Consider the following 22,347-nt stretch of genomic DNA (forward strand, 5'->3'; position numbering starts at 1 on the left):
TAATAAGTTATTTAAAAATAACTGTTATTTCAGACATGAAAATATAAAGATGAAAAAGGCCAACTTCTCAACGATAAAATTGCAGTTTTGGGTTATACTTTTACACGCTTTAACTAGAAGCATTGCAGGTAAACCATAAAAGAAGTTTAAATGATATCATTTTATTATTTAAAATTATTTGTAAATGCCTTTAGATAATTAAATAATTTTGGCACCTTTTAACTATGGACAAGTCAATCACACCTATTAAGTTAAAATGTTATTTTGAAGACATCTGCATCCTTAATGTGATTCCTTAACTCGTGTTACATTATCAGTTAACTCTATATGACTTTCCCGAATGTTTAAGATGTGATGAGGAATTGTTTTCAATGTGAGGACATGTTGTGAAGTAAAATTTTTGTTAAAATATTTCTTTGGAATATTCTAGTTAAAAATAATTGTATTGTATCCACATTGTATTATACAGGTGGTGAGAAATTAAATGTAAATGGTATACGGCTAGTCAATGGGACGCAACCATATAGTGGGAGAGTAGAAATCAGCATCAATGGTGTTTGGGGAACCGTTTGTGATGATTCGTTTGATATTTATGACGCACAAGTCATGTGCAAAATGATGAATCTTACGTATGTTTAACACAAGTTACTCTTGACATAGTATCAAAACAGAAGGAAAGTAGTACTTTTCAAGTTAAGCTTTGTAGAAATAATTTTTGTTATTTCATTGTTCACGAGAGGGCTTTCCATTTTCTCATGTACCTTTTAGCTTCAATTTTTTGTTTTTTTTGTTTTTTAGTCTCAACACCTAGTCATACACATCATTTTGACTTTTATTTGTAATCAATAGGTTTATATCAAGGTATGTATTATAACTTATCTTTCTTCAGGTACATGTATTAGCGGGATTGTAATAAGTTGCTGATTTTATGTAACCTTTGATTTTGAATGAGCAAAATAATGTTTATATTTATCTACCTTTGGTAGCAAATTATGTTATCACATGATGTCTCTTGTTCTCAATGTTATATTACAATTATATACTTCTTTATTTCATACTTTTTTTAGATATTACCAATGTTTGATAAGAATTTCCACCAAGTGATGTTCCAACAAAAAATTTATTGGACCAAAAATTATCAATTTAGCCTCGTTTATATTTCTAGAATACAAAAGTTCATATCAAATTCATAACACATCTTCTATGGCCTCGTTTCAGCGGTGAACTCGTCCTCGACCAATAAATTTCATGATAGTTCACTCTGTCCCTTCCTGTGCTTTTCATCCAATCCTTATTGCGAGATTTTCACATTTTTGCTCCGCTAATATGTATATATTGATATTGTGCACAATACCTATTAAGTAAAATCATTTAGTGAAATTCTATAGTAGTCAATAAGGCAGTTTCCAAATAGAGGGATTAATGTTTTGGCTACTGCAATGGTCGATTCTCAAATGTTAAAAAAAATAGAAAAACCCTAAATATTTCTCAATTTCTTGATGTAAACAAGCAAATTCAGGAACAAAAAAATAAATGGTTGTCCAAATGTAGGTTTAGCACAGTGGCTCATGTTGTGCATGTTATTTACCAGTTTAACAGATATCAGGAAACAGTCATATCTCATTGTTTTGTCTGAAAAAAGGCAAACCTATTTTACAGACTAACATCTATCATATGTCTGCCTAATGCATGCGGGAGGGGACAGCATACAGTAAATCTATATATATGAAAAGGGACCTTTGTGCATATGAATAATATGAGACGGTTTAGTTCAAGAATGTTTCTAAAAGCTTAAATCATGTGTTCTGTTAATGTTTATATCGTGCTTATAAATAGCCAGTTGAAGCAGAAATCGTGCTTTTTCACTACATAGCTCAATTTCTACAAAATGACTAGCTGCAAGACCGACAGATTTGTAACAAACAGTAATTATAAAGATATCTGTCTTTACGAAGGGCGGCCGTCGTATATAACAAAAAGCCTTGGACCACAATATGTTGGACTTTAAAATGACCGGCACAACTGAACTAACAAAATGTCTGAAACTGTAATTTTTCGTAATTCAGGAGCTTTGGTGCGTTCACTATCAGTGACTGCGTCGGTGAAATATTATTTACCCCCAAAGAGAGAATTCCTCATCATCTCCTGTTTGGTTAAAATTTAATTCGTCCGACATGACCTGTGGATGTTGTAACGTCTTGTAGCCCACAAATTATACTATTATATTAAGACATTCTACATATGTTTAGTAAAATATAATCGTCTGTTTCGGTATATGTAGCTTTTCGGCCAACAGTCAAACGTTTACCCCGACGCTCTACGGGGTCCTTTATGGGCGTGCTGTACGTTGCATGAGACGGATCGACAAAAAGGGACAGGGTAAACTAAACTGTATGCCGGTTATAGTTCACATATTAGCTTTGTATACAAAATAAATGCAGCGGTCGCTGACGATCCCTATCTCTAAATTTGTATGTAATTCTTATATGGGAACTATAACCTACACTATTGTACTCCACAATGAAAAATAAGCTTATCATAATTCAGACATGTAATTTAACATCGGCGTACAAAAGCTCTCGTTTTCATTGCTTTAGATGCGTTATGCTAAGTGATATAAAATATTCACGTTCGTTAAGTAATATGAAAAATTACTAAAGTCGTCAAAGAAGATTTTATAAAGCTCGCCCGATTTCCTTAAACTCCAATGAAATTTATTTGATATGGCATTCTAGGTGAGATCAAATAAACATCATTTATTTTGTCTATGTTTTCCAGAGCAACAGCATTTAAATCAGGTGCATTTTATGGACCAGGCATAGGACCGATATTTGCTCAAAGGTTTGTGTGTTACAGTTTTCTATCACACCTAAAAGATTGTGAGTTCGTTCCTAATGCCGGATGTACACATGATAGGGATATCAGCATTTTTTGCAGTGGTAAGTTTCTTTTATGTTGTAAAGAATTTTAAAAGATTTGATTAAATCTTATTGTCGCTTAAAATGTTTGAAGGTACATACATTTATAATGTATATTTAATTACTAACATTGTGACTGTTGATTTCTAATGTTAAAGAACATTCTCACGTTTCAATTATTTCTATCATTTATGGGAAAACCGTTCATACAGCTTGTATGAATTGCACCAATTGTATCGAAGAAAATCTGCGTTTTAAAACATAGCGCTTTTTATGACACAGTCGATAATTTATTATTCAGAAAATTGCTGTGCGATTAATTTGATAGATAATTTTAATAAAAAAAGAATTTACTGGCAATGAATTATTAACTGATGTCAACATTGTATATGCTTTCGTACGAAAATAAATCGAACGTGAGATATATAAATTTTACACCGGCTATTTGAACGGTCAAGATCAGAGTGGTGGCGTGGCCGTGCGGTTAACGCGTTGAACTAGTAATCTAAGAAGCGCCGGCCGCGTCGGTTCAAAACGCGTCATTGGCAAGCTATTACCGTCAGCAAGAAACTTTACACTTATGGCTTAGTATTTGTTGAAACAGATACGAGAATGTTTCATTTACTGTAAAAACCGCTTAAAGCTTCTAACAAGATTGAACAAAAATAAATAAGTATAAGCTAAACAAACAGGATAACCTCGAGAGAGAGAGAGAGAGAGAGTTTCCTTTTTATGGGTAAACAGTTTAACAGTTAAAAAGAGGCGAATATTTGGGTCAATGTCGATTGCCAGTGTCTGGTTATTTGCGAGCATATTTTATATAAATCTTCTTTTTGCAAAATAGAATTACAAACAGTGCTATTGTTATATAGCATTTTATAATATTCAACTTCTTTCACAACAACATTTGGAATGATGTTATCAACAGTACGTAACTCTTTTATTAAAGACCCCGAAATATCTTTGTTTTATAGCTGCATTTTATAAATATGTAAACATATTTGCCGGAGGCCTACAAAACAAGCATTCTACAGTTTCGGTAAACGTTTTAAAAGAATTGTTGTAAATCTTATCAAATATTGTTCGAAAATCATTCTAATAGGAACACTTCGCGGTAACAATAAACTTTCTATACGAATTATAACATGCAAATGAAGTTTATATAAATCTCGTGTATGTGACTTTACCGTAATTAAACCCAATAGTTGTTATCTGGAACAGGGCAAATGCGGGAATTTTCCGTCTAATACTTGTGTGTGTTAACGTTACCGTTATTCATTGATAGTATTACTCCCATTTTCAGCCTTGGTGACACAATGATATGCAAGTATCCGTTTACTCCGGGTTTTTAAGATCATGTAACACGATTTTTTATGGTTTTATATCATACATATGATGCTCAATTTAAGATTTATAAATATTGAAGTTCCAAAAAGCATTATTTATAAAGATATTACCCAATTTAACATTTGATGGAAATAAAGGGAGGTAATTTGACATTTAATTTCTAAGTCATTTGTTTTCAATAAGAAATGAATGCATATATTTTAATGATTACATATAATGTGCACACATATTTGCAGTACATATTTTACATATTTTTCCATCTTTGAAAATTGTTTTATAAGCATAATTATATACATACATGTATATAAAATTTCACTTAAGTGTGTTAACAACCTCAATTACAACATACAGGATTTTAAAGAAGTTGACAAATGAGTATAAGATCATTTTTTTTAAGAAAGAATATGCATGTACTTTATAGAGAACATAGTGTGTACTGACTGAATTAGAATATTATTTCATTGATTTAGCAGTTGTTACAGTCAATCCATGGTAATGTAGAAGGAACTGTTTTATACCTTGTTTCAGAATGTGGTAAATTAGAAATACGTAATGGAGAAATACAGTCCATATCAGCTGATGGAAGAAACATCGTAATAGCCTGTATAGATGGGTACAGCTCAAACATTACAATAAGTACTTGTGAAAATGGAAGTTGGTCTGTTCCGACAATAAATTGCACATCAGGTGAAAGCACGATTTTATGTGTAATTTAATTAAGTTAATCAATCAAAACGTCCTAATATGGCATTTTTATCCAAGAGTATCTAATGAAAACCAGAAATGAAACATCATTTAAAGGTACATAAGGTTTCTGAAACAAATAAACATTTCACTCTTTAGAAATGCAAAATGAGTTTTATTACTTTTATATAATTGCTCCAGGGCATGTTTGATGCTTATCACTTGGAAAAAGAAGCGCTAAATGCGACATTATTTGTGAGAAATGTAGCAAAATGAAACAAAGTAGTATTTTGACTTCTATATCAAATATTTAATCACTTTAAATGTTCTTTTCGTCAAGATATAAAATAAACAAAAAGGGTTCAGGTAATTGTCAAATGAGTATGATTTTGGACAATATAACAAGTCAACGAACATCACAAGCTTTAAAAAATATGAATAACGCATTTTTGGAGTATAATAGGCCTTTTAAAGAAAAGCAATTACTCACCAAGTGTATCTGTCCTTAGTACAAAAGGAACAGATATATTTTGTTTTATCTAACGTTAATCTGGAACCTATGAGAAACATTTCTTAATTATTTAACCCAACCTGTGGGGAATGTATATTATTTTAATCTTAATCCATTACTGAAATTAGCAATTGCGTAACGTATATGCAAAGAAAGCTTGTATGTTTGAAGTTTAGTGTATCTTTATTGTTTTCGTTTACCTTATATTTCATAGTTGTCTTAATTATATAATAAAGTGAGGATTCAAAAGATTTTTTTTCTTGTATTTATAACACATTTTTAATATAAATAACGATTTTCAATGATTAACCATTGATTATAATAATGACCTTATAGAGTCACCAAATATCCGACTGGTAAACGGAATTGGATTGTATGATGGCAGAGTCGAGATCTTTAAAAGTGGAACTTGGGGAACTATTTGCAGCACATCATTTATCTTTTATGAAGCTAAAGCGATTTGCAATATCCTTTTTGGCCAAAGGTGTGGTATTTTGGTTTCATATGTCAATACAGTTAAATTTATATTACTCTACCCCTGTATTGTCATGCCTAAAAGGTAGCGACATTTTGTGACATTTTTAATATTTTTTGTTACTTTTACAATATACTTTTGTACAATGAAATTATAACGTCATTCAACATGATTTTAAAACCACATTTTATAAATGATTATCTAAATTAAATCGATCATTTATAAATATTGGTTTGTAACTACGTTCACAGTTCAGCGACCTAAGGTATATATTTTTCAGTTCATACAGAGATTACTACAGAAACTCAATCACTTACGGATCGGGCACAGGATCAATACATATAGACAACTTAGATTGTGATGGCTATGAAACTAATATAGATGAATGCAAATACAGCCGAGAAGTGTCATGTACTGATCACGACAGAGATGTTGCCGTCGCTTGTAACAGTAATTCTTTATTTAAATTACTTTTTATCATTGTACACTTTATCTGAATTCAGTTTCTTTCCCGCCAATAGCTCTATAGTATAGCTTTAACCCAAAGGCCTCCGGCCCATACACAACACATCGAATATACAATATTAAGTCTACATTTCTGGAAATATAGTAAAGATCAAATTTATTTTTACAATTGAACAGTACAACCTGAACATACGTTTTTTCAATCTTTTTGATTCAATTATTGTTAAACAATGAAATATTATATACATTGTATTTATTAATGGTTCTCCTTTGCGATCAAAAAATAAAACTTTCAATGCTTTGATATCTAAAAGTAATTTAATTCAGAAATAATATATCGCTCAATAACACCACTGTTTGGAGTTCGGATGCTAGGAATTATATCACGAGGGTGTAGTCCGAGTGATATAATGATGCGCATCCAAACGACAAACAGTGATTATCAAGCGATAAAAGCATCTTTTTGGATATATTATTACTATTTTAACAGATATTAACAAATTAATGCTGCCATACCTGATATTAAGCTGAATCACGCCTGATTTGTTTCCGTACTTATATCAGCGAGTCACATTTAAGTGGTTACGTCACATGTATATAATGATTACGTCACATGTCTAAATATAGAAACGTGATTGTATTGCATAATAACAAATACTTTCGATTCTTCTATTTTCAACAGGGTAAATTGCGAGTCGTGTTAGAATTAAGAAATAGTATATCCAAAACTGTGATTTTATCGCTCGATAAAATCACTGTTTGGAGTTCGGATACGAGGAATTATATATAATGATGCGCATCCGAACGACAAACAGTGATTTTATCAAGCGAAAAAATCACCGATTTGGATATATTATTTCGATTCTAACACGGCATTAGCAAATAAATGCTACCATTCCTAATGTTAATCTAAATTGTGCCGGATTTGTTTCCGTACTTATTTCAGCGCGTCGCATATTTAATGGTTACGTGACATGTTTATAATGATGACTTGACATGACAAAGAACGCCAACAGTGATTTTATTGCATAATAACACACACTTTCGGGTCTTCTATGTTCAAAAGAGAAAAAGCGGGTCGTGTTAGAAGGGCATAAAACGGACTGGTACTCATCTTTTAATATTTTTCACAACACATACAAACGCGATGTTCTATAGAAATGTTGTATCAAATGTCATAAGATAATAAACTGAGCTTGGATAACACTTCCTGCACTTGTCAATATAACAAAAACATATTTTAAACTGGTATTATTCTAGTACTGTAATATAATATAAATCAGATTTACATTTTCTAGACACTTTGATGCCAAATTTGCATAAACTGGTCTTTTACTGTTTATATTTTTTCATAAAAAATGGTGGCAATATATGCCTCCTATACACATCAACATCAATTTTCGTTAATGTTACATCAATTATCAAATATCTGTATCCGATACTACCAAACTACAAAAGAAAATTATCTGCGCTACTATGTTCTCATATTGTTAAAATCATTCTTATGTTCTAGATCGAATTGAAAAACTTTGGTATGTGAATAACAGTAGGCGGGCATACAATTACAAAGTCATAATAAATAGTTAAAATGGTGTATTATGTTAGGGATCATGTTGTGATGTTAAAATATTAATGCTTGTAAATTGAGATGTTCTCTTTTGTAGCTTATTTATTTAAATAAACTACTATAATGGTATAAATACATTATGTGAGATGTATATTCAGTGTCACTTATTTTCAAGTCAGCACTACACTAAAATACATAGAAAATATGTAGATCCAACCGTTGTAGATAGATGATAGACCAATATGGTAATTGATATAAGTACAATATTATTCCCATGATTTGATACACTTCTATGTCCTAACCTATAAATTTATTTTTAGAATGGCCAATGAACTTGGTAACAAATACCAGACTTGTTAATGGCACAGGACCTTATGATGGTCGTATAGAGTTGTTTGTTAATGGTCAATGGGGAACAATTGATGCGAGATTTGTTGATATGTATGATGCTCGCACACTATGTAAGACGCACAATGCAAGGTAAATATAAAACACAACAACGCAAAAATGTTGTTTTGAATGAAATTTGAAGGTCAGACCCTATGAAGCGAACATTTCAAACCCAAAAATTCAAATCAAAGTGGCCATTTTTGTATAACGATTTGATAATATTATGTTATAAATTTAGATAGAGAATCAAGCTGAAAGTAAGATTGTATTTTAAGATTGAATAACATATTCATAGATGTAACTGTATTTGCCAATTTCTAGAATCTTTCAAAGTCGGCAAACTAAAGTGCCGAAGTGTAGTTGTACATATCTTTCTATCGCATCGTATGCTTTCAAAAAAGTTTATGGTTTTAAGAAAATTTCGTTTAAGTCGACATTTAATTTTATTTTTTATTTTACATAAAGTTAGATCATATCGTTATTTCTAGGCAGAAAATCTATTAACTGTTTCGTTCATTTTAGATTTCTTCCAAACGTTCTTCTTAAGATGCTTGTCGACTTAAGAAAAGGCAAAATCATGTTCAAAATTGTGTATATCAGAACCATATTAAAAAATGCGTTTATAATTTCATTGAACTATGTGCTTTTTATATAAAAATGACTTGTTTTTTATGTAGTTTGGCAATATATTTCGAATCTGCAATATATGGACAAGGAACAGGACCTATATTATCAAGAGAACTTAACTGTGATGGTGAACAGAGTCACATACGCAAATGTTCTGGTAAATCACCATATGGATCTTCTTCACATACGTACGATTTGTCTATAGCTTGTACATGTAAGTTATTGCATATTGATGAATTGAGGTAATATCCGATATCGAAATACTTTGAAACATTTTAAAATAATAAATATTTAAAAGTAACTATTCAATGCCTGATCTAAGCATTTCTTGCATAGCAGACTGGCGTTTCCGTTAGTTTTACCCAAGCCGGAAATGGCTTGGGGTGCCAGATGAGTCGCGTCCTGTACAAAAGCACGCTTAGGATGACGTCATTTTACCGTTATGAATGAAGTTGCAATTTCATACGCTGTTGTTAGAAAGTAGTTACGGTTGTCATGATATAAATTTCCATTGAAAATAAAGATAAAGAATTTAAAATATAATGAAATATGGTAGAATATGCAAGAAATGCAAGCGTCGTTACCGCCCAATGGGCGGGTCACCTCGGGACGGATATTCCGATTCGAACCGCAACATATGACAGATATTATTATTATATTGAGCATATTGGCATAGAAAATTAAGAGATAACTTAAATGTTTTGTTAAAGAACTTATGAATGTTATACCAGTGGAAGGGTTCGCTTCGAATGTTTATCCTGCGTAAATAGTCAGTAATTTGTTCGTTAAAACAACTTTAGAGCTGACACGACTATATTTATAAAAACTTTTTTTTTTCTTGTAATGAAGCTTTTGTTTACAAATATATATTTTACAATGTACATTGTCTGCATTGAACGCTTTTTGATAAAGTATTTTTACATCATTTACAGCATGTGGTGTACCTACAATTTATAACGGAGAACCTATTTCATTCAACGGAAATGAATTAACTATAGCATGTCATATTGGATCTCTGCCAAAACAAGTCACGATGACATGTCAACAAGATAAAAGCTGGTTTCAGAAACAAAGATGCACTCCATATCTGGGTACACAATATAATATGTTTTGAAATCCGCTACATTAAGGATTCATTTTATATATTTCCTGACATTAGTGGTATGATATTGTCAAGATTCTTTGAAATCAGAATGAAACTTTCTTGTTAAAAATGATGTCGCGATTAACGAAAAATAATTGTTTACAGAATACCCATTAACAATAGAAGAGGTTTTACTGCAAGACGGATATATTCCTACTGAAGGACGTGTTGAACTGAAAGTAAACGGGACATGGGGAACAATTTGTGGTACAGGATTTGATTCTGCTGATGCACAAGTTGTATGTTATATGTTTGGTTTACAGTAAGTACATTAATTTGACATTATTTTTATGTTATGTGCTGTCTATTCATAAGTTAAAACATGGGTTATCAGATTACGGAGATGATATAATTAATGCTTTAATATAATTATTATTTTACAACAAAATATGATTTCAGTACCAAATTAATCATTTAAAAATATATGTCGGTAGAAGAAATTCTATTTTGTCTATTCATGCAGTTTCTTTCGTACACCTGATCATTTTCTTATTAGATATAAAAAGTTTTCCGTCAAGGCAAAGCATTCCAGTAAATTTGGAAGCGGTCCAATTTACATCAGCAATATGACATGTAATGGCACAGAGTCACATATAAACGAATGCAGATACGAAATTTCAAATAATTGTACACATTATGATGACGTTGCAGTAGAGTGCACAGGTAATGTTAAAATGTTAAAAGGCGCATAAAGTCTCAGCAAAGAATTTATTTCTTGATATTTGGCACATATTTATTTAAACATATTTAATTAATCAATTAACTGCTTTTTAGATGCTTACTACCTTGCAGAAAGAAGCACTGAATGTGAAACGTTTTTGTCCATGAAAGTTGTAAAACGTAAACAATTTGGTAGTTTTTGAATACTTTAAAATTACTAAATAACTATAATCATACTACTGACCAAGTGCAAAGGAAGCAAAATGTGACTAAGCTTTATTGCAATTTGTGATTTCTAATAATTGTAACAGAACACCAAAAATGAAAGCTTTTGAGAAATGAATATATTTGTGTTGCTAAGTATACTTTTAATACAGAGCTTTTGTGCCAGGTATGATATACTTCTTACAGTTTGCTATGTATCATTGTTGTCATTCATTTAATCACAATTCAAGATAAAGTTTAACCCATATACGTCACTCAGTCAGAGGCGATTTGACACTATACACATTCTTTGACGTTGAAGTTACGAAAGTGAGGCTGAGTTGAATAGGGGGTAGTGGAATGCTTAAAGTGGCATGTTGTAAATTGTATTTCATTTGCATGCCAGAGGTCGAAAACGCTTTACCACTAAAGCTCAAACACATTTCTTGTCAAGTTCGGCGCCACCGATTCTGTATGCCAACAGCGTTATATGGCAGCTTGCCGAACGGTACAAGTGTGTATGCAGTAATTAGAATTTTTTTGCTGAGACCATAACAGCCTTCTTGCAATATTCATCCCATTGAGAGAGCAGAATGTTGAAAACACCGCTTGGAATTAGCAAGAAACCATTTACCATTTAACTTTGACTCAAAATGACTTGGCCTGAGTTCTTTTCACAGATGACTCAAGGTTCTGTGTGTACTTATGGGAATGGTGAGCTAAAGTTTGAAGAATGGCCTAATGAGCTCTTTGCACACGTTTGTGGTATCGAACATGATCGATTTGGTGGAGATTCAGTCATAGTATGGGCGGGTACTAGCGCTTATGGGAAAATGGATCTACTCGTTATTGCGTACGTCACACTGACGGCTGAGTTTATACGTCAATGAAATTTGATGTTTATGCACGACCGTATGCAGGTGATAAAGGTGATGACACTGACCACTTCTTAAACACCAACACTTGGTTTAATGGATAGGACAGCAAGATTCCCGGACGTAAATCTTATAGAATATAATAAACTTTGGATATGCTTAAAAGGCAGTATATTCCCGCCAAATCCAGCCAGCATCTGTTCAGGAAGAGAAAAGACAGGCTCGAATCTCGAACCTTAGACCCAGAAGTCTTATAAGGATTTGTGGTGACAATGTAATACCATAACTGATGTTCGCGGCCACCATACATGCTATAAGAATACTTAAAAATCTTAACTGTTGGATTTTTATCGACATCCATAACTTTAAACTTATGGATGTCTTCTTAAAAGGTTGATTTCTATTCCTCGGCTATTTTTACCACGTTTACGCATCAATTAAACTGTTATGATCCATTATTTCAAAAAATCATTAGCCAAGAAACATTTGTTCATGTACTCTCATTTTAACACAAAACATATAGATTATAAAATGTAACCCTTGATAAATTGTTATAGATAAGTATATTTTATTCAAGAAACAATCTGTGTCTCAGATGCTAAAACATGTTAAATAAAAGATGTGGTTGAAAGAATCTTTACGATTGATAAGAATATACATCTGTGAAACAACGGTGCCTCAGTATATTTTATTATGTTGTATTAACATTATTTATAAAATTCAAAAACGTGTCATTGTAACTGTTTAAACTAGAGTTTATTTCAGTCATGGTTTAGCAAAGATGATCAATCGATAAGAATACGAATAAAGCCAATGAAAAGGTTTAAATTACGTTTTTTGTTGGAAAATTTCTCTCGTCAAAATATTTCATATACATTAAATTCAAAGTTGTTTTTATATTCGGAGATGATATTATTTTATATTATTTACGTTTTAAATTTTAAAGGATATCACTTGAACATCACGGACGTGAGATTAGCCGGAACAAATGGACCGTATCACGGTAGAGTAGAGGTAAAGGTCAACAAAACATGGGGAACTGTGTGTCACAATAGTTTTACTTCTACTGAAGCATTACTTATTTGTCGTATGCTTGGACTTCCTACGTAAGTACCACTGTAAATCGATATCAAAATTGCATATTTGCTCAGTTATGAACATGCGTAATTTTGATGGAGTCAGACTAAGAAAATAATGATGGTCTAGTTTTATACGCAATGATATTTTATATTATTACGCCTTACTGTTTTGTAATGTTAATTTCCCATAGGCAAATGGGAGATATTCTTACTGTTCATGCAAGTGTATCTCGTGACTAAGAAATTTGAACTGTTACATAGGTAACAGTTAGTCCTAATTATTAGACCTATAACGTAACTAATTTCATGTTTTTCTTTCATTAATCTGATAGTTTACATTTTTCCTTTCCATGTTTCGTTAGGTCTTAACAGATAACTGCAAAAACGTCTAGCAAACAATTTGACATTAGACATCCCTTTAGATCTAATGCATTTAAACGATTTAATTAGTAATTATTTGAAAGAAATTGAATATGCTGTGAGAAAATAATGCAAAATGAACATGCTAAAGCGAACTGAAATTAAATTTGTCACCGTACATAGGACATATGTCCATTGAAATGTCCCCACTGCCATGTAATCCATCTAGGAAGCAATGGCTGTGCAATATTCAGCAATGATAACCAAATGTGATATGGTTGCACTTGATTAGTAAAATAAGTTTAAAATTTTATTTTGATTAATGGTACTAGTGTATTTTGTTCTTTTATTCTATCATTGATGAATAAAAAAATATTCTTTCAATCTAAAATCCTTATTCAACTTATTAACATAAATTATTTGTATTAGGCGTAAATGTATATTTTTAAAATAGGGTATACACATTTCGTCTACCGTTGATGGATAAATTGTATTGCCCTAACATGTATAGTTTCAATATGACTGACAATGGATAGAAATTTAAATCAGCGTTCCAACCAATATAGATGTGATTCTGAAACTGTTACTTTGGTGACGAAGTATATTTTTCATTGCATTGCAAATATATTGAAAATCTTTACTTTTATCAATTTGATTTATCCTACGTCTTTTTGTTACAATTCTTTTAGACGTTGAAAAAAGCCTTGATAATATAAAATGTAAAATGTTCCAATGATAAATATAAAATGTTATATAACTTTTTTTCACGGCTAATTATTTTGACTAAAGTATTAGTATATCAATAACTCATGTGTTTGTGGGTAACAGTAAAAATATAATTTACAAGGGGTGATAGTTTTACTCTTACTCACAAACCCATATGTTATTTATTTTATTACCCCAAACCAAACAAAAATAATGTGATGATCTGAAATTGTCAACTAAATCTAACTGTAACAAAAAAAACAAGAGTAACTATAACTAAACTGTCTCCACCTTTTAAGTTTTAAATTGTCTTAAGGCCTATAGGGATCACTTCTCCGTCGTCTGTCTGTCCGTCTGTATGTCTGTCCATCCGTCTGTCCGTCCGTCACAAAACTTGTCCGGACTACTCCTCATAAACTACTGGTGCAATTTCATCCAAACTTTACAGAAATGATCAGTACCAAGTCTAGTTGTGCATATTTTCAGCATTTTCCTGTTTATTGATTTTTGTCAGAGTTATGGCCTTTTAATAATTTTATTTTTAAAGTTTGTCCGGACTACTTCTCTTATACCACTAATGCAATTTCAATGAAACTTTACAGGATTGATTTGTAGCTCAAGTCCTTGCGCATATTGCACGGGTTTTCCGGTTGAATGATTTTTGGTCGAGTTTTGGCCCTTTGATAAAAAGGTGTTTTTTTCTGTGTGTTGCCAGATTCACAAAAGCTTGTCCGGACTACTCCTTATAAACTACTGGTGCAATTTTATCCAAACTTTACAGGAATGATCAGTACCAAGTCTAGTTGTGCACTGTCCGTCTATCTGTCCGTCTGTCACAAAACTTGTCCCAACATGAAATTGGCCACCATGAGGCGCCACATGTGATCACTGATCGCTCTTGTTTTAATTATCTCCACTTTAAGAAAAGTCTTGTCCGGGTCATAACTCTAAAAATTTTAATATAGATCAACATGAAAATTTTTAGGTAGATTGATCTTAATGGGAAGATGTGTCGTGCACAAGAATCATAACTCTATATTGCTTAATTTTGGAGTTATTGCCCTATGTTCATTTTCACACTGAACTTTGTCAGGAAAAAAACTCTTAGATTATTAGAGATATCAACATGAAACTTTGTAGATCTCATTTGGTAAAAGTACAGTGCAAAAGAACCATAACTCTATTAAGCCCCATTTCGAAATATCTATCCTTTTCTTGTGCGGGACATAACTCTAAAGCTATAAGAGATATCAACATGAAACATTTTATCTGCATTGATCGTAATGGGTAGATGTGCAGTGTACAAGAAAAGTAACTCTGCCTCGGCTTATTTTATAGTCTTTGCCCTTTGTTCATTTTTACATTTTATACTTTGTCCGGGACATAACTCCGAAAGCATGAGTGGTATCAACAAGAATCTTTGTATGTAGATAGGTCTTATTTATTAGAAGTCTAGTTCACAGAACAGTTACTCTGCCTTGCCTTTTTCTGGAAAAATCACACTTTAAACTTTGTCAAGGGACATGATACTGAAACTACATGAAATGTATTTTCCTGTGTCTGAAACCTATTCGGGCAGCATCGCACGGTTCAAACCGGGCTCTTGTTTTTTTTAAAGTTTGTTCCGGACTACTCCTCAAAAACTACTTTTGCAATGTCATCCAAATTTAAATTTTACACGAATGATCAGTACTAAGTGTTGTTATGTGTATCATCGACATTTTCCGGTTCATTGTTTTAAGTTTTTTCCTATTTTTTTAAGTTTTATACGGACTATTTCTCTCATAATTCTGATATAATTTGAATGAAATTTTACAAGATTGATCGGTTATCTCAAGTACTTGCACACATTTAACGGATTTTATGGTTGAATAGTTTTGACCCTTGAATAATAAAACATTTAAGCCTGTTAATGGTGATGTGTCTCCTGCAACACATTGCCTAAAACATGCAATTGGATATCATTAGGCGACACATGTGATCACCGATCGCTCCTGTTTTACATTTCATTAAAGAAAATATCGAATATGTTGTAATTAAATGAAGACTTATTTCGAGTACAACATAGATTTTAAACATACGTTTTGGGACTTGGAAAATGAAAATTAGGCAAGATGAAATACATTAGGGATTTTAAATAGACATTTTGCACTCGAAAACACGTAACGGAAATTGGAATTGCTTGACTCGGTATATTAAAGATCCTGTAATACACAAATTTTTGTATGGTTTTATATCTTAAATTAAGAGTTATCAATTTTGAAAGTTCCTACAAGTATTATTTATAAAGACAATACCGAATTTAACATTTCATATAAATGAAGGGAGGTAATAAAACATTTATTTTCTGTATAGTCAAATTTTTCAAAAGGAAATGAATGCATACATTTTAATGATTACATATATGTACACATATTTGCGGTACATATTTTACATATTCTCCGATGTTTAATAATTGTTTTATAAGCATAATTATATACATACATGTATATATAATTTTTTCACTTAAGTGTGGAAAAGCTCAATTACAACATACAGGATCTTTAAAATGAGGCTTCATTGATAAAATTTGAATTAATTGGTTCAAATGATGCTTTGTACAGGGCGGTCATATGGTGCAAACGATTGAAGTTCATTGCTCTAAACTTGCAAAGTAGATACAAGTATATAATGCCAATAAAATTTAACAAGTACGTTGACACGTCATAGTATAACTCAATTATTTTTAATTCGTTTTCTTTTCTACTTATAAATTAATCTAGGCTAGAAAGAATTTACAGAGCAATACTCAAATTTAAATACATGTATACTATTTATTTAGTGTATAATTTCATTTATATCATTTCGGCCTTGAATATTCTTATAATATTATTTCCTTTGTAGGTATGAAAATTACCATTATCATCCATTATATGGGCATGGGAGTGGACCAATTTACTTAGACAAATTAGACTGTGGCTATTATGCCACTCATTTCAACCAATGTCGCTATTCCATAAATAACTACTATAACTGTGACCATAGCGATGATGTGTCAGTTGTGTGTTACGGTAATTGTATACATTGAATAGTTCTTGTTCTAATCATGTGAGTTAAGTCTAGGCAATCAATGACAATAAGGGAAACTGTCAGTGAATTCGGATACTACACAAATCTGTAAGAGAAAAAAACAACTATTGACAAATGCCGGTACGAATATTTAATCATATCTCAGGGTCCTTCTTAGGGACATAAGGAAGAATTTGCCCTTTAACATTTTTGTTAATTAATTTATTTTTTATTCACGTGTATTAAAATGAAGGATATGAGTTTACAAGATTGGAAAAAATAATATTTTTAAGTTGCAATTTCATATGCGTTTCTGTTAAAATATTGATATCTGGAAACCTTTCTAATCCGAACTTTCCTTCTTGTCCGGACGAGTTCGGATTAAACAGGTTCCACTTTTAAAAGAATGAATGGCAATACATGTTTCTTTTCATGTTTTATTTATTTTAACTAAAATTGATATCTAACTATATTTTGAATGAAAATGAGGGATGTCCGGAAAGTTCATATACTTCTTCATTTTTTATTGTATAACCATACATACGTTGTACAAATTTTGTCAGCAAAATTATAGATATCTAGCGAACACATTTATTAAAAATTACTAAAATGTGACTTACATTTGTATTTTAACAGTAATTACATACAACATATATACATCATCATGGAGCACTTTGACAACGTCAACGGCGTCAAATTAATAACTTCATGTTTACCCGCTATTCAATTTCTTTTGATTTCAACAGCCATGGTACCTGTCAGGCGTATACTTAATACATGTTATGTTGGTTTTATTTTATGAATTTCATATTTAAAATTTTTATTTAAAAAAAAGATGTCACAAGTTCCTATACAGTGCCTGAGATGTCTGTCTTTTTCAAAGCTTGCTGAAACGCAATATACGATATTTCGGCCATGCTACCTTTGGTCGCCTGGAGTACTTCTGATACGATATACTGTCATCGCCGCTTATTAATTTTTTTGACATTTAAACACAAGTTGCCTTTAACATTTTATGGTTGGTTTTGTTTTTAAAGTAAAGATTAAAATCTAAGTTGGTGCCATATTAGCGTTGCTATGAAGTTGAATATCATTACGTTGCTCCGTCCGTGAATTTGACGTCATTTTTGCGACACAAAATTTATGCACCATCATTGCCTATAATCGTCGTTAACAAGCTGTTTATTTGCGTATGACGTCATAATTTTCACTAAACATCATGTAATAGTATCTCATGAAGTCACAAAATTATAACGAGAGTTTGCGCTAAAATTACAACTTTTAGCAATTTATCATTCAAGTAGCTATTGTCATGAAATCAAAGTGCTCCGTCATTCGTTGATCATGTTGCCATGGTGATCAGCGCTTTGCGAATATTTCTTTTATCATGTTTTTTAATTAAGAAATATGTAGCAGATAAATACTTTAGCAAAATATTCAATCATCATATTAATATGACTGCTTATAATAATTCAATAGCCTTGTCTACGAACTTTCCGGACAGCCCTCGTATATTTCAGTTAGAGTCAGCTTCATGTTAACAGAAATCAGTTTATTTGGAAATTGTCTTAGTTCTTTGAAACAATAAACTTAAAAATATAATGTTCGTATTATTTTAGGACCGACATTAAATATAACCGATGCTAGGCTTGTGAATGGTACAAGTATTCACGACGGGCGTGCTGAAATAAAAGTAAACGATACATGGGGCACTATTTGTGATAATAACTTTGACATTCAAGCTGCAGATTTATTCTGTAGGATACTTGGTCTGAGGTAAACGTTAGGGCTTTAAAAGTTATTGTTTGGGTTTTTGTTTGGTTGGGGTTTACGTCGCTCTAACACATTTATGTTATATGGCAACTTTCTAGTCATACTAGGAAGATATCAGGTTCCCCTCCGTGCATTAGTTCAGGTACGAACGGGCACCTGAGTACTAGTATATAATAGGTGGATATTTTACTCACATGAAAGAATCCAAAGTCCCATTCGTGATTCATCAACGACCTTAGCCACTTCGATGGACGTCCCTCTTTGAAAGATAATATATGTTGTTTTATGCATCCGTATCACGTTGAAATTGAAATAAATGAAGATCATTTGCATTGTTTGCATGCCTAGAAATACGCTGATGCATGACTAAGATAAGGTGGGCTGCTATTGTAAAAAGGGCTTGTCATATTAAGGCTGGGCATATTTTAAGCTTCATTTATTTTAGATGACAGACAAGACAATATTATAAATACAACCATTTTGGTAACGTTTCCTACTTACAGAGAATTTCACAGTTTGCCAGAGTCTATAATTTATCTTCTGGCTTCTTTCTTTTATAACGATGTAGAGTGCTTTCATGTTCAATACATATGCAAACTTCATTGTTCGTCATTTTTACATGTATTTCTTCTATTTCGGAAGAATAAAATGCAATTACATTATCAATGTGAATAAATGATCAATGAATTGATAGCAATTCAATGGTAGAGTATAACAATTTAGCTTAATGTTTCACCTTCTTAATATAAAGGGCAGCTCAGTATTTCACTGGAGCCATATATGGAGAAGGCAGTGGTCCTGTGTTTATTGATCAACTTTTCTGCAATAGCTACGATTATACTCTGAGCGACTGTAACTATTTGTTTCTCAATGAATGTAGTCATGCTAGAGATATCTCTGTTGTTTGTAACGGTAAGTCACTTTTTCGTCTCTTAGCATATTGATTTTTAAGGAATACGAAGCAGAGCATTGTAGATAAAAGCAAAATTATTAATATGTATTATTAAGTAAAAACTTGCAAATACCGTCTCAATAAGTACATGTTATAAGATAAGTCTAATGACCTATATATCAAATCATTGGCAAGACCAATGCTTTATTCAATAAGAATTAATCTTTATTATATATTTATATTTTTTTAAAGTATGTATCAATTCATAACAAATCAATCATGTTAACTTAATCATTTTTCTATAAGAATGTGGACAACCTGATATATTTTTCTGGGGCGTTGATTTTTTCACCTACAATGGCACGACATTGTTTGCGGATTGCTCATACTATAAGACTTACGTTGGGAAATTAGAACTGACGTGTAATAATAAAACACAAGAGTGGGTAACAGAAGGGGAGTGTCAAGAGTATAGTATGTATAAGTCAAATTATTATGTGAATGGTAGATGTAAATTGTGAAGTAAATAGGTTTATTTTATGTAAGATTTTACACCATTTAACTTTAAATGTGTAAAGTTTATTAAAGCTTTGATATAACCTAATTATATATTGCAATTCAGCATTTGATGGTTAGAATAAAAACCTTCAAATAATTAATGGCACAAGACACAATCAAACACGTTTTGGAAGAATATTCATATAATTTAAAAGGACAATACTTGAAAGGGTCAAACTGGTAATTAATACCTATAGAAAAGATGCTACTTCTTGTAGCGCATAAGTTAAACAGATGTTCTTTAACGACTTTATAATATGCAAGTTTTATACAGATTTTCCGCTAGATCTCACTGACATACGGCTTGTTAACGGACCAAATTCAACAGCTGGTAGGGTCGAGATCAAGTCTTTGGATACGTGGGGAACAGTATGCGGTAATGCTTTCGGAATACAAGAAGCTAATGTTATATGTCGAATGCTTGGATACCCGTAAGTGGCATATTGCCTTGTTATTTTTAACCTTAATGTCAGTGTTTTATAATGATTATCATTTCTCCATGATAATAAAAATGTGTTCATTGTTTTAATTGGTTGATTTGGAAAAAGGCTGAAAAAGGCACACTGGAAGCACAGTAAAATGCATACTGTAATAAAAAAGTAAACAAGGTGGTTATATGTGTAAAAAGGTTTTTCATAGGCGCAATTTGGATATGCTGCCGTTGTTCAAGATTGCATAACACATATTAACTTGATGAAGATTTTCAGATCTGCATATTAAAGACGTTTGGCCCTATTACGCGGAAATGATTGGTTGGGTATACAAGAAATCGATGTAATGGGAAGTTTGAGACTTAAACATTGACATAATTTAGTATATACTGGTACTGTTAGATTAAATTAACAGTTCATTCAAACGCAAAAGATACCACAACATCATCTTTTAATTACTCGCTGTAATTAGAATTAAATCTACTAGTGTCTCAAATTGTTGCTAAAAGCTTTTTTTAAGCTAAAACAGTTACTGGGATTCAATTTATCTGCTTTTTAAAGATAAAGCAATAACAAAAACACTTATGCCGTTATTTTTTAATAAAGTCATTCCATCTGCAGGCCAGCAATGGGATTTTATGGTAAATCACATTTTGGAGCAGGTAAAGGGCCAATATTTATTGACGATCTAATTTGTCATGAAGACGCGGTCCATTTAAACAATTGCACGTACGAAACATATGATAATTGTAACCATGATGACGATATAGCTGTTGTATGTACAGGTTTGTATAATCCTAATTTTCAATCATTTATGTGGCTAGTGTATACGTTATAATTAAGGTATTTCTATATATATTCTTAAACAAATATATATTCATTTCTTTGATAACATCTTTTACATATTAAGCACAGAACAATAGCAAGAGTTTTTATTTTCGAATTTAGTTAATTATCCCGATTTATCAAAACAAGTCCTTTCATTAGAATTGATTTGTACGGGAATATCTGAAATATAAACTTGACACAAACGCTCAACAACTTAGATTCATAATAATTATAGCACCATAAATTACGGTAATAGATTATTCATGGATAACATTATTGTTTTATATTACATTTTCCGTAGATTGCGGTAACCCAACACCAAACAATGGCTTTACAAACTCGACAAAGACAAATTATGGTGCTGCAGTCCATGTTTCTTGTGATAAAGATCATATACTGGATGGTAAAAGTGATATCATATGTCAGATAAATGGGGAGTGGACCAATAAACCGAGATGTAAACTAATTGGTAAAGTTCTAGTTATCATAGCAAAAACGATGATCTTATTTTTTTTATTTCGTGAGATTTTATGCTCATGCATTTAATAAATAATGTTGTCCTCAGTAACGTTCAGAGGTTATTTATTAAAGATTTCATTTACATGTTCTTTGTTACGTGAAATTACTTACTTCGGTAGCCTTTTAGGATTGCTATGCTTTTATCATCCACACTTACGTTATTACGTTCATATAACTCCACACACTACTTCCTTTGTTGTGTTGATAGATGTAAGAATATATTATTCATCGACGTGTACATTGTAACGTTGTCCAGGCTCCCGATATAAATTGATTTGATTGATTGT

General features: G+C 31.7%; 1 protein-coding gene across 4 annotated transcripts in view; it reads left to right on the forward strand.

Annotated features, from left to right (window-relative positions):
• The window catches only part of LOC132744455 (deleted in malignant brain tumors 1 protein-like), a 36,493-nt gene that overhangs the window by 13,684 nt on the left and 462 nt on the right, over positions 1–22,347 (forward strand). For all 4 annotated transcript variants that reach the window (XM_060733171.1, XM_060733173.1, XM_060733174.1 and 1 more), the window contains exons 2-20: positions 34–128; positions 470–629; positions 2,779–2,939; positions 4,794–4,952; positions 5,797–5,944; positions 6,216–6,385; positions 8,288–8,447; positions 9,035–9,198; positions 9,917–10,075; positions 10,234–10,390; positions 10,625–10,791; positions 12,814–12,973; positions 16,895–17,061; positions 18,679–18,835; positions 19,584–19,744; positions 20,031–20,198; positions 20,557–20,713; positions 21,335–21,498; positions 21,843–22,010. In XM_060733171.1, coding sequence (XP_060589154.1) covers positions 34–128; positions 470–629; positions 2,779–2,939; positions 4,794–4,952; positions 5,797–5,944; positions 6,216–6,385; positions 8,288–8,447; positions 9,035–9,198; positions 9,917–10,075; positions 10,234–10,390; positions 10,625–10,791; positions 12,814–12,973; positions 16,895–17,061; positions 18,679–18,835; positions 19,584–19,744; positions 20,031–20,198; positions 20,557–20,713; positions 21,335–21,498; positions 21,843–22,010 — 3,002 coding nt within the window. The remainder of the gene's footprint in view (positions 1–33; positions 129–469; positions 630–2,778; positions 2,940–4,793; positions 4,953–5,796; positions 5,945–6,215; positions 6,386–8,287; positions 8,448–9,034; positions 9,199–9,916; positions 10,076–10,233; positions 10,391–10,624; positions 10,792–12,813; positions 12,974–16,894; positions 17,062–18,678; positions 18,836–19,583; positions 19,745–20,030; positions 20,199–20,556; positions 20,714–21,334; positions 21,499–21,842; positions 22,011–22,347) is intronic.

This window comes from Ruditapes philippinarum, unplaced genomic scaffold, assembly GCF_026571515.1.
Source record: "Ruditapes philippinarum isolate M1 unplaced genomic scaffold, ASM2657151v2 ctg2861_1_1_1_1, whole genome shotgun sequence".
NCBI lineage: Eukaryota > Metazoa > Mollusca > Bivalvia > Venerida > Veneridae > Ruditapes > Ruditapes philippinarum.